This window comes from Poromitra crassiceps (assembly GCF_964638095.1).
Source record: "Poromitra crassiceps genome assembly, chromosome: 8".
Lineage (NCBI taxonomy): Eukaryota > Metazoa > Chordata > Actinopteri > Beryciformes > Melamphaidae > Poromitra > Poromitra crassiceps.
This window is the reverse complement of record NC_139629.1, coordinates 41,080,024-41,093,343: the sequence shown is the minus strand read 5'-3', so window position 1 is coordinate 41,093,343 and position 13,320 is coordinate 41,080,024. Positions and strand designations below refer to the sequence as shown.

At 44.3% G+C, this 13,320-nt stretch overlaps 1 protein-coding gene across 1 annotated transcript; it reads left to right on the top strand.

The window, feature by feature from the left end:
* Nucleotides 1-347: 347 nt before the first annotated feature.
* LOC310780718 (tripartite motif-containing protein 16-like) lies at nt 348-5,955 on the top strand (the record flags this gene model as incomplete). Its single annotated transcript, XM_083641228.1, has 3 exons — nt 348-1,513; nt 1,625-1,699; nt 5,838-5,955. 3 exons carry the CDS (start codon nt 348-350, stop codon nt 5,953-5,955), a joined length of 1,359 nt encoding a protein of 452 aa, XP_083497354.1.
* Nucleotides 5,956-13,320: the final 7,365 nt, after the last annotated feature.

The following is a 13,320-nucleotide window of genomic DNA, read 5'->3' as shown; positions in this document are numbered from 1 at the left end:
GCTGTTAAACCAAACTGTAGAAGAAGAAAAGCAGCAGCGAGTGTGCCGTCGGGGGTGTTCGACTTGTTGACGCCTCGCCTGACTGTGCTCGCCTGCTCTCGTCTGCTTTCCAGGCGAGGCGGAGCCTAATGACTCACCATTTCCTGTTCCCTCCCCTTTCCCAGATCTGCCAGTTGAAAGATGGGTGTGAACAACATGTGAAGTGCAAGAGCTGACCAGCCCATTCACTGCAGATCAGCACATGAACATCAAGATAGGGAACAGAGTTTTGGTTTGGATCGGAGCCCAACTTTTGTTTCCGTTGAGAGCAAGTGAAACTATCTGACACACTCTTACTGAGAAGTGAAATGGCGCAGCAAGGAATTCATCTGGACAAGGCAAAACTCTGCTGTTCGATCTGTCTGGATCTACTGAAGGATCCGGTGACTATTCCCTGTGGGCACAGCTACTGCATGAGCTGTATTAAAGACTGCTGGGATGAAGAGGATCAGAAGAACATCCACAGCTGCCCCCAGTGCAGACAGACCTTCACACCAAGGCCTGTCCTGGTGAAAAGTACCATGTTAGCAGAGTTGGTGGAGGAACTGAAGAAGACCAGACTCTACGCTGCTCCTACTGATCTCTGCTATGCCGGACCTGGAGATGTGGCCTGTGATGTCTGCACTGAGAGAAAGCTGAAAGCCCTCAAGTCCTGTCTGGTGTGTCTGGCCTCTTACTGTGAGCAGCACCTCCAGCCTCACTATGATGCAGCTCCATTAAAGAAACACAAGCTGGTGGAAGCCACCGCGAAGCTTCAGGAGAACATCTGCCCGCTTCATAACGAGGCAATGAAGGTTTTCTGCCGTACTGATCAACAGTGTATCTGTTATCTCTGCTCCATGGACGAACATAGAGGCCACGACACGGTCTCAGCTGCAGCAGAATGGACTGAGAGGCAGAAGGAGCTCGGGGGGAGTCGGCAAAAAATCCAACAGAGAATCCAGGACAGAGAGAAGGACATGAAGGGACTTCAAGAGGAGGTGAAGGCTATCATTCGCTCTGCTGATAAAGCAGTGGAGGACAGTGAGAAGATCTTCACTGAGGTGAAGCAGCAGATCAGATCCAGGCAGAAAGAGGAAGCGAGTCAGGTTGAAGAACTTCAGGAGAAGCTGAAGCAGGAGATCTCTGAGCTGAGGAGGAAAGATGTTGAGCTGGAGCAGCTCTCACACACAGAGGACCACATCCACTTCCTCCACAGTTACCCCTCGCTGTCACGTCTCAGTCAATCTACAGACTCACCCAGGTTCGATACCCGTCCTCTGCGCTACTTTGAGAATGTGACTGCAGCTGTGTCAGAGGCCAGAGATAAACTACAGGACATTCTGACAGAGGAACGGCCTAAGATCTCATTGGCAGCGACTGAAGTGGATGTTTTACCGCCACAACCAGAGTTCAAGACCAGAGCTGACTTCTTACAATTTGCATGTGAACTCACATGGGCTCCAAACACAGCACACACACAGCTGGCATTCGGGTGGGACAGTAGACACTTGAGAAAGACAGGACACGTACAGCTGGGATGCGGGGGGCACAGAGACGTACAAAGTGTGAGTGGGAAACTGTGTTATTCTCCTCATCCAGACAGATTCACTGACTGGTGGCAGATCCTGTGTAGAGAGGGCCTGACTGGGCGTTGTTACTGGGAGGTGGAGTTGATGGGGTGGGTTTCAATAGCAGTCTCATATAAGAATATTAGCAGAAAAGGGTCTTTTAATGAATGCGTATTTGGATACAATGACAAGTCTTGGGCATTAGATTGTTCTGACAGTTACCAATTCAGATATAACAATATCATCACTCCCGTTCCAGGCAAGCCGTCCTCCAGAGTAGGAGTGTACCTGGATCACAGTGCAGGGATTCTGTCCTTCTACAGTGTAGAAGGACAGAATCCCACTGATGACTCTCCCATGGCTCTCCTCCACAGAGTCCAGACAACCTTCAGTCAGCCTCTCTATGCTGGATTTTGGTTCTCTGATTATATTGGACAATCTGTTCAGTTGTGTAAGATCGTAGACAGGAATGACTAAAGCAGCAATCTGTGAGATTCCCTTTTCTTTACCGTTTTTCTTTTCTCCATCTTTGTTGCTCAGCCTCACTGTGGTGTTTCTGTGCTGCACTTTCCAGAAATCACCTGTCAATCAAACAGTGTGGGCGGAGCTTGGGGTTTCTGTTGACTCATTTTGAGTTTGTCTTTTCTTTGTCTGTTCAGCCAGGGTGGCGTTCTTCTTCTTCTTCTGATTAAACACAACACAAACAAAAAAAGCGCATGACTTCCTGCCAGGCAGATGATTTAAAAGATGACTGTTGTGTTATATATCAGTCAGTAATAGAGAGTATACAAACACACATTTAATCATATGAAAATGTAAACTGTTGTTTAGTCTCTTATTTTTGTTGCATATTTGTATTGTTGGAACATTTTCTGCTGTTTCTGTTCCACTGCATGGGCCTTAATGGAACCGGCACTGGAAGTAATCCGTTTATTTTTGCTGAATATATGTTGATTTTGTTCCCAGCTTTTTGTAACTTTGTTAAGCAAAGTGAACTACAAATGTAATCATCATTATTATAATCAATAGGGAAATGATGTAATCATTATTATTATAATCAATAGGGAGATGATGTAATCATTATTATAATCAATAGGGAGATGATTCATTGTTTTCCTCCAGTGACGACATGCTTCTGGTTTAACAGACTGATTGTGTGAGAAGTATGTAGATGGAAAGATTGATCCAGAGTCTTTTACCAGGTTTTAGTGATTTGATGTGTGAAAAAAGAAGCTAGATTGGCTGTGTGCACTTGCTCAATAAAGGTTTTTTCAGTTCATCGTTGCCTCATCATGACTGAACTTTCCACAACGTTTCCTGCAAATATGTTGTGTGTCTGACTCTGTTATTATAACTCGAGTCCAAGTCAAGTCTCCAGTCCCCAGTGGTCGAGTCCGAGTCCAAGTCTGAGTCACTGAAATGAGAGGAAAAGTGTGTTGGATGTTGCAGCGGTGACACACCTGTCTGATGCTTCATTGCACAGGTGTGTGCGTGCAACACGCCACAGTGGAGAAGTCCACCTAACCAAGTAGGGACTTTATTACAAAACCTAACACAACAAAACAGTATTTATATATTAACAAGTCAGAGTCCTTGTCTCCAACTTTTTAGTCTGAATGTATGAACGCTCCAACTGCCTCAAGTCCAAGTTGAGTCATGAGACCTGAAAATTGGACTTGAGTCGTACTGGAGTACTACAACACTCTGTGTCTTATACAGTATGTTGTTGTATTTATGTGTAATGTAATCCTGTAATGTTGGATGGGAGAGTTAGACAGATATAATCCATTCTAATAATTCATCCACACACCGACCCACCCATTTATGAATATATTTCCACCTCAAATAAATCACATAGCGGTGCAACCCCAAATAGTCTTGAGTTAAACTAGTGTTTGTCCTTCTCCCCACCCCAAAGCACAGGTTGTATAAGCTGGTGTTATGCAAAGCACTGTGCACCGTTAGCCAATAGGTGGCACTATAAGAAAGAGAGAAAAAGGGGAGAGGAACACAGCATCCAGTGATGAGGGTGTGGTGAGTGTGTAGTCAATGTGATTTTAGTAGGTCAGTTATAATCAACATATTATCTTATTATCAAAATATAAAATGTGACAAGACATTGGGAAAATAGTAGCCGCCTTTGGGATTTAGTAGTTTGGAGGTAGTATGTTGAAACTGACATGGTGAAATATTCCACAGTTAGGAGTTTATTGTTAGGAGTGTGTGTGCCAGTTTGTAGTCAAGTCCATATATCTCAAGTCCGAGTCGAGCCTCGAGTCCCCAGTGTTCGAGTCCCGAGTCGAATCTCCAGTACCTGAGTCCGCGTCCAAGTCCGAGTCTGGAGGTACTGAAGATGAGCGTGAATCCACATGTAGGTGGAACACACACCTTGCCTGCCCTTGCACAAAATTGAAAAATATCACTGTATTAATATAGCTATCATCCTATGCAAAATTATTAGGGCCTCAAAAGTCAAAATTAACAAGTCAGAGTCCTCATCTCTAACTTCCGAGTCTGAATCCATGAATGGTCGAGTCCAAGTCCAAGTCATCAGCGCTCATGTCCAAGTCGAGTCACAAGTCCTGAAAATGAGCACAGGACTTGGAACGGACTGGACTCAACACCGTGTGCACTGAGCAGAACTGAGCATAAGGGGACATTCACACCAAAAGCATTTTTGGAGCTGCCAGCGTCTTTCTGCAATTCATTCTCTATGTAAGGACGCGCTAAACATGCTCCTCTTTTAATGAACGCACCTGGCGTTTAGCGCTGGTGGCATCTGTTGTTTTTGGAGGAGCGCTGTGGGCGTTTTAAAGCTGAGAAAAGTTGAAGATTAGAGGAAAAGCGCCCTGATCGTTCACTCATCCTACCTTTTCTCCTCCCGAGGGATTTTCAACCTCTGTTGCTGCCAGAATTGGCAATAATCTGGCTTTCATGTTGACAGTCAACAACATCAAACAGACAAAACCAGCTGGCTACCGTCCGTGTGGTCGTTGTCTCGTCAACTCTAGTGCGCGCGACTGCAGGGGAAAATAAAACGGAGCACTAAAAAACGCTCCGTGCGCTGTGTTTTGTGCACAATGGAAGCGCTCTCGACATGATTTTCATAGCGTTCTGACTGAAAAAAAACGCTTTTGGTGTGAATGTCCCCTAACACTGTAGCAAGGAATCCACAGAATGTAATGTGAGAATCCTTTGTGCCACAATAAGAACAGAACAATAGTGTTTGGATGAGAGCTGACAGCCTTAGATGTACCTGACAGAGGTACCCTCTGGGCCCCTCGGGGCCACACTCAGCCAGACCCTGTTGGATTAGAAATGGGATCGTTCTGCCCTTTTCATTCTGCAGACATCAGGAGTTTTGGTCGGTGGTTTTCGTAAGTCGCTCAAAGCCCTGGGGGCCCGGAGTCTCCAAAAAAACATCTAGTTCTTCCTTTTGGGGGGATTCTCTATTCTAGTCTGAGCAGATGCCCTCCTCTCTCACCACAAGAAGAGGGGCATTTTACCACGGAGTCATTACGCCAAAACTAGTTGCCATGCTATTCGTGAATAAAGCTTGCTTGTCAAATTTTACCCACTGGTCTCTCATGATTGAAATGGTGTTTCATTCTCTCTCTTTCCATGCAGACTATATACAGTATAATAAGGCGGCCCGGCTCCGTGGCGCACAACAATTGCTCGAGTGACATCACTGGTGACATCACAATTGCTCACACATAGACAGAGTGAGATCACTGATGACAAGAAATGGGCTCCCACAGTTGAAAAACACTAGCAGCCATGGAAACAAACAAATCACTGGTTTACATCAGCTGGGTATGGCAAACCTAGGCTAAGTCTAGTTTGATTTTGAGAGTTTTTAATCATTATAATGAACAGATCAAGAAAAAAGCCCAGAGCTGTGTTTGTATCTTAAATAAATCACTTTACATGAGAGAGTTCAGGACCAAAGTTCCCTCTGAGGAAGAACAAACTCCCAGGCGTTGATTTCCGACACTTTGGGTGCGTTCGGAAATCCAATCTGACGCTCTGCACAAAAATGAGAGTGCGGCTGTTCAAAGCATGGTTCAAAGGGGCAGAGCGTACTCTTTCTGTATGAATTAAGGAACGGGTCATTAGTTTTAGAAACACATGTTACTGGCTAGCAGTTAGCTAACAACCGCTACACATACAAACAGCTCACTCTTATCTGCTCTCAGCTCCACTCCTCCGTTCTCTTCTCTTCCCCTGTGTTTTTTAACCTTTTAGCAGTTCATCATCTCTTGGCGCTCTGACGCGCCATCTCCTGGAGTGCAGAGAGTGCACTCTGCCACTCCGAGAGTGGAGTGCTCTGAATAACCCAACGCTGTATTCCAACAGTGCGTAGCCTACCTTTGCTTTGGCTCGACATGGTTGGGTTTAGGCACTCTGATGCCCTGGGGTTGGGGTTAGGCACCCTGATGCCCTGGGACGGTGTCCTGTCACTCTTCCTTTTGCAATAAAAAAAAAATACAAAGAAAAAACTATCTTTTTAAGAATAATATAGACGGTTTTCACAGAAATGTGTTGCTAGGGAACAGTTTTGAATCTAGCTTATGTCCTGTCAGTTATTGTACTAGCAAACACTGCAACAGGAAGTCAGCTGGGGGGGGCATTTAAGAAGGTTTATGTTGTTGAGTTGAAAACCATCTGTAATACAATTTTAATCAGGTCGTTTAACACACACACACACGCACACACACACACACACACACACACACACACACACACACGCGCGCGCACGCACACACACTATAAAAAAACGTATGTTTCTATTAAACTAAACACAAAATTAAGTTAGCAATGATTTACCTGCATAAAAAGTAAAACAATAATTATCTATAGGCCTAAATCAATCAATAAGAATGAACAAAATAACACAATATAATTCCATAGGCTAAATATTCACAGCAGTTCACCGTGGTTTGACCTCTCTTTGTTGTGCAGCATCAGTGTTTCCCTCAGACTGGCTGGATGCTGGTGCACTTCCGGAACTTTCCTCGTGTTTTTTGTGCGGACGAGCGCGAGACTGGACCACTGTCTGGACCCACCGACCCTCCTCCCTCCACGCCCCCACGCGCCCTGCTCCGCTCCGCTCTGGACATGAATGAACACAAGCCGCCGGGTCAAGCAGCATATCCACTTTGACCTGCAGGACTTGACTTGACGCAGACACACGGCGGCCCGGGACAAAAGGTGAGAGAGAGAGGTGTTATTTCGTTATTTCACGTGATTTTGCGCAGTGTTTGCGTGTCGTTGTGCGCGCCGCGCGAGCACCGTCAGTCAATTAAAGGTTGCATACAACAAGCCACGACATCCACTTCTGCACCTCCGCTTCTCTCTCCTCCATCTGGCTGCAGTGCTGCTGCTGCTGCTGCTGCTTCCGTGTTATGAAACGACCAAAGCATGCTGCCCACATTAGCGTTAGCCACCAGCTAACTGCCATTTAAACAAACTTTGCCTACAGTAGCCTAGCTCATGTTTGTTTGTTGACATGGCTCAGCTGTTTGACAAAATGAAAAACTTTAGCATTTACCAACCTTGCATGAAGTCTATGAGGATAATCTTCTCAAGCATCCAAAATACCGTTTGTTTGTTGACATGGCTCAGCTTTTTGACATCAATTCAATTAAATTGTATTTGTTCAATAGGGGACAGTGTACATTAATGAACATGTTAGCAAAATGTAAATGCACGACAATTGCAGTCACAAGACTGATTTACATTGTTAGTCCCCCTGCCAGAAGGTACAGGCCTTGTGTCCTCCTGATAGGGAAAAAGTAACATGGTGCAAATATACAGGATTCAAATAACATCTTATCTCTAAAGACAAGTGCAGCAAGAGAAAGAGAGCTAGCTAATACACAAGTATACAATCAGAATAACTATACTCTTAAAAAAGTTTAAGATCTACATAGAGATTTAAACAACAAATATAAAAAGAATAGAAATGAACAGCATACTACCCACATAGCCAATACAGTACCGTTCTTGTTCTTTACCTTTAACGATGTGTACAGGTTTGAGTGGACTTCAGCCATCTCTTCATTTGACCTTTAAACATGCTCAGCGTTGGACATTCCCTAATAGAGGATGGAATTGTGTTCCAGAGTTTGCCACCCTTGACAGACAAAACCGTCTGGCCAAAGGTGGTGCGCCTGTATGGGATGACACAGTCACCTCTGACTGAGGTTCTGGTGGTTCTGGATGTGGATCCAGATACAGGTCTCTGTTTGATGTACTCATTTAGCGGGCCATTTAGAACTTTGTAGATGGTGCAAGCATATTTAAAGGTAATGAAGTTGTTGAAGCTTAGGAAGTTGTGTTTAACCAGAATGTTACAGCAGTGATAGGAACAAGGTTGTTTGTCAAATACTTTCAAGGCCCTCTTATAAAGTGACTCAAGTGGTTTGAGTGTGGAAGTACATGTGAGTGACCATCATCTGACAGGTTGTGTTAGCAGGATAAAGCTAGCAACAATTTTAACCAGCAACAATCTTTGGGTTAGGTTGTTTCAGGTTGTTTTAGGGTTAGGGTCAGGGTTATGGTTAGGGTTATGGTTAAAATCGCTAAACCGGAAGTCCAATTGTGGGAGATTGTTGCTCACTTCACGGAGATGTCAGTGTTTTGATTGGCTGTTGCATGAAACTAGTTGAGAGTTTTGCAACTGTTGCGGCTGAATTTCAGACTAGTTTCAAGTGTGTTGCAGAGGGCTTTAGACCATGCAAATACTTTGCGACTTAGTTTCACCTCAGTTTCAACCAACTAAAGTTGCGTGAAAGTTTCACCGTGTAAAGCCAGCCTTACAGTGGTTTAGGGTGGATTTTTCCCATGTCATTCTTGTCTGTAATTTGGTAAGCCCGCAGTAACCTTGTGTGAACAGTAGGGATATTTGGTTGGAAGACACACACAGCTGGTGGAAGAGCTGCGGGCGGCAGAGATGATGTTCTAACAGTGTGATTGTAAGGCTGTCCTCTCTGTCTGCTGTCAGCGTTGATTCACACACGTTGTTCTCTTCATCTGACCTTGGATATCAGGTATCCAACAAACCACTGCAGCCAGACGCAACCTGATATGATGACATGTAGTCCTACCTATACATACCCTATACAGTACATATCCTATACAGTACATACCCTATACCAGTGATACTCAACTTGCGGCCCGCGGGCCACATGCGGCCCGCTGTGGAATTTAAAAAATATATATATATATTTATTTTTTATTTTTTTACAGTGCACCTGAACGCAACATGCAAGATACCCGCTGAATAAGTGTCCAAATGTTCATGTCATTCTGGCCAATACTCACACTTCTGTTATAGCATTTCAGTCTGGAATATGGAATATCTTTCAATAATCTATGATTTAGCTGCTATATTGTCAAATACCGCCGTCTGCTCGCTACCCAGGCACTTATGTATGTACTTAACCTAACTAACTATCCGGTGTGCACAACATTGTCAGACTAAACTCTGGCTGACACCCCAAAAACCTACAATCCGCTACAGAAAAATGTATATTGTTTGTTTATCTTTAATGTCTACTGAACACTCCACTCATGTTGTACATATATTGGATTGCACTTGCAACTTTGTGATTGTCTTCTAGCTATTTTTCCTACTTCTTATCTCTGAATATTGACATGACCGCGCTACGCTGTAAGACAAATTGCTTGCATGTAATTTGCATATTGTGGCAATAAAAGTGATTGTGATGATTGTGATTGTGATTCTGCACCTTGGTTCATTCTTTCTGGCATCTTTCAAAGGAGACAGAGGAAGCGAATGATGTCTAAGTAAGGGAGTCTGTTTTGTATTTTTCCTCGCCTTTTCAGTGCATCAGGGCTCAAATTCATGTTTGATTCTGGTTGTATAAAAGCTTCAGCGGTTGAACCTGAAATTGTATGTGCGTGTGTGTCTGTGTTCAATCATCATTGTTGTGGATCCAGAGACTGGATGTTGGTGGAGCAGTATAATATATAGTTGCCAGTTGCTGTATGAATCAGTCTGAGGAGTGGATGTTTTCAATCAGTGTCATGTAGGGATTATTGAAAGCAGTGTGTCTAGTTACAGGATCTGCATGAGTGCCAAGGGGCTGCATTTATCAAAAATGTCTTCGGTGCAAACACCCAAATGATGTTGATGCCAAAATGGAGCACTGTCACACTGTGTTTCAGTCAGAAACTTACACTATAGTCTCAAGTTTGGACAGAAAAGTAAAAACACCAAAACTATAAAATAACACCAATGGAAGCATGCAGTGACAAAAAAAAAAGTGTGACACAGATCAAAACCATCTTATATTTTAGATGATTGACTTGATGGAAAGAAATTCATACATAGGCATCATTTGTCTTAATTGAAAAAAATTCTAATTGATAAATTTTTCTGACGATAGACATTTGAGCGCTAAAAAGAACCGTTTGCCTTCTCAGACTCTTATAATTCAGCCTCACCAAACCCTCAGGGATTTCCGTTGAACTTTGCTAAACATACGATACTCCTGCGTTTCTTTCTACATGAAGTGAAATCCCATGTGTTTTATGAATTGTCACCATGAGGAAGTTGGGTGAGGTTCAGCAGCTGAATGTTTCTGGGTGTCCAGCAGCAGCAGCCTCGTTCCTGTGACTGTTCTCTGTGTGTGTGTGTGTGTGTGTGTGTGTGTGTGTGTGTGTGTGTGTGTGTGTGTGTGTGTGTGTGTGTGTGTGTGTGTGTGTGTGTGTGTGTGTGTGTGTGTGTGTGTGTGTGTGTGTGTGTGTGTGTGTGTGTGTGTGTGTGTGTGTGTCAGAGTCAGATCTGTCCAATTACAAGTTAGGCAGAAACATTCAAGTCATGATTAAAGGCATTTGTAACCACTGACGGCAGAGTCAGACTGGCAACTTTCATCTGAAATCCACTCGTCTCCCCTTTTGCTTTACTCTTTAACATTTCCTCCCTTGCATCTAGTCTTCTGTACCCCCCCTTCCTGTGTGTGTGTGTGTGTGTGTGTGCGTGCGTGCGTGCGTGCGTGTGTGTGTGTGTGTGTGTGTGTGTGCGTGCGTGTGGTGTGTGTGTGGAGGCTGTTTGCTTTGGTAAGGTAAATGATGGCGCATATGGTCAGCTCGTGCTTCACCGCTGTTTTCCTTGAATGGAAAACTTGTAGAAAAACACGGCGATGTTGTGAGGAACCTCTCTGTGTCTCTTCAGGGACCTCGTCCTGCGTGGGAGTTTGTAAACTCCTGGGGCCGGTTGCACCAACTGGTCTTAACTATGCCTGGTCGTCACTCCTACGTCGGTCTTAGTTAAGACCATGGACTTACGCCTGTTGCACCAACACGGCTTACTCTGGTCTTAACTACGCTGGTCATAGCAATGCGCGTTCATGTGAATTGTCGGGGAATGCCCTCTGATTGGCCCACATGTGCCTCGCGCCGTCACCCACTACTGTATGTGCGTCACTACACCCTCCCTCCTCCCACCCCCCTCCTCCTGTGGAAGCCCCGGGGGAAAATGGCGGCGGCGATTAGTGTCAGGGAGTCTGAATGAAATTGAATGTAACGTTCCCAATTCTATGTATTAAATTCTAAAAGAATTAACGCCAACATTTGGGAAGGCTAAGCCACACAAGTAGTTAGTTATAATCTAACGTCGTGCTTTCAAAGACGGCGAACTGGCGATGTTACGACGATGACGGTCAAAAAGGTCTCCGCGGAGATCTCTGTTACAGGCAGGCTCTACGCCTCCTCCTGACGAGGCGTAGGAGTTACGCCTGGTCTTAGTGAAAATAAGGCTTAAGTCGTCTTGGTGCAACCGGCGTAGCTGTAGGTCGTAAAGTTACGACCAACTTAGCTTAAGACCAGTGTAAGACCAGTTGGTGCAACCGGCCCCTGGTGATTTAACATAGCGCTTTTCTATTACCGGAGCCAAGGCTTTTATTAATGGGTTGGGTGCAAGCCTGTTTTAAGTTTGTCAGATTTAGTCCTAGATCTCACACTGAGGGAGACGGTGTGTGTGTGTGTGTGTGTGTGTGTGTGTGTGTGTGTGTGTGTGTGTGTGTGTGTGTGTGTGTGTGTGTGTGTGTGTGTGTGTGTGTGTGTGTGTGTGTGCGTGTGTGTGTGTGCATGCGCGTGTGTGCATGCACGTGTGTGTCCTTGGCATGTAGCCTATACTGGCTGTTTTGGAGCATGGGTTATTGGATATGGAGTAAAACTGCCTGTCTGAAGGTTACATAACTTGTGTGTGTGTGTGTGTGTGTGTGTGTGTGTGTGTGTGTGTGTGTGTGTGTGTGTGTGTGTGTGTGTGTGTGTGTGTGTGTGTGTGTGTGCGGCGCGCACACTGTAGGAAGCACCTAGATACCCTGCATTCCTGGAGACCTCTCACATTGTGTGTTTGTGTGTGTCTCGCTGTCTAGATTACAGCAGTTGTTACTGTTGTTGTTAGTCGTGTGTTGACCAGTAACCTTACCTAGATACTGTAAGCCTCTCTCCTCTCTCTCATCTTCTGTGTCCTTATCTACATCTACATGCACCTGCTATTGTTGACCAGTAACTGTAGCTAGACCTGTTGGTGTCTGTCATCTAATCTGTGTGTGTGTGTGTGTGTGTGTGTGTGTGTGTGTGTGTGTGTGTGTGTGTGTGTGTGTGTGTGTGTGTGTGTGTGTGTGTGTGTGTGTGTGTGTGTGTGTGTGTGTGTGTGTGTGTGTGTGTGTGTGTGTGTGTGTGTGTGTTCACACCAAATGCACAAGAGGGTTTTATCTTCCACAGAAGGAGGGACATTCACTACAGGAAGTGACAACTAGGGCTGTGCAATAAAATCGATACGGTAATATATCGCAATATTTTGCCTGACGATATTGTATCGATATTTGGACGCCGATTATCGATATTTAAAAATAAATAATAATAATAAAATTGCAGGCCATGCCATGCCAGGCCACCGGGCATCTGCATCTGGTGATTCCCACCCCTAATTGATACTGTATCGATATTTCCCGTATCGATGTTTTTGCACAGCCGTGTGGTCAGTGACACAATAACAATACTTTTTATGTCAGTGCGTTCAGTAACACACTCAACACTCAGTAGTTTTGACTAAATGTGTCCACTAAGTTATCAGTATAAAGTGATGTACATATTATTACACTACCTGGGTGGTACACAGTGTGTTGTATCGTTAGCTCTATTATTTAATTTTGAGTAAATTGTCTAGAGTATTGCAATATATCGCAATATGTATTGTATCGCAATGTGTCGTGATACAATTGTATCGCGACCCATGTATCGTGATACGTATCGTGAGGTCCTTGCCAATATCCAGCCCTAGTGACAACACCTGCTTACAGACTAGGGATGAAACGATAACCGGTTTGAATGATAACCATGATAAAATTCCTTATGATAACCGTACGCTTTGAAAAACATGGTCAATACTGTCCATCATCAACCAAAGTTGGCAACCATCTCCCAGATGCACATGCAGACGCGCATGATTTCAGTGAGCGTATCAATCCTTTTTGGGTCTGAGTTTTCAATATAAAACTTGGTTTGATTTGAACAAACCATGATAATACTGATAACCGCGATCATTTTGGTCACTATAATCGTGATATGAAATTTTCATAATTATCGTTTCATCTCTATTACAGACAATCAATGTGTTTTCCTTTTTGAAAATGATCAAATTACAATTTTCAGCCGTATCATATCTGCTGCTCTTGTGCTTTTAGCCACACGG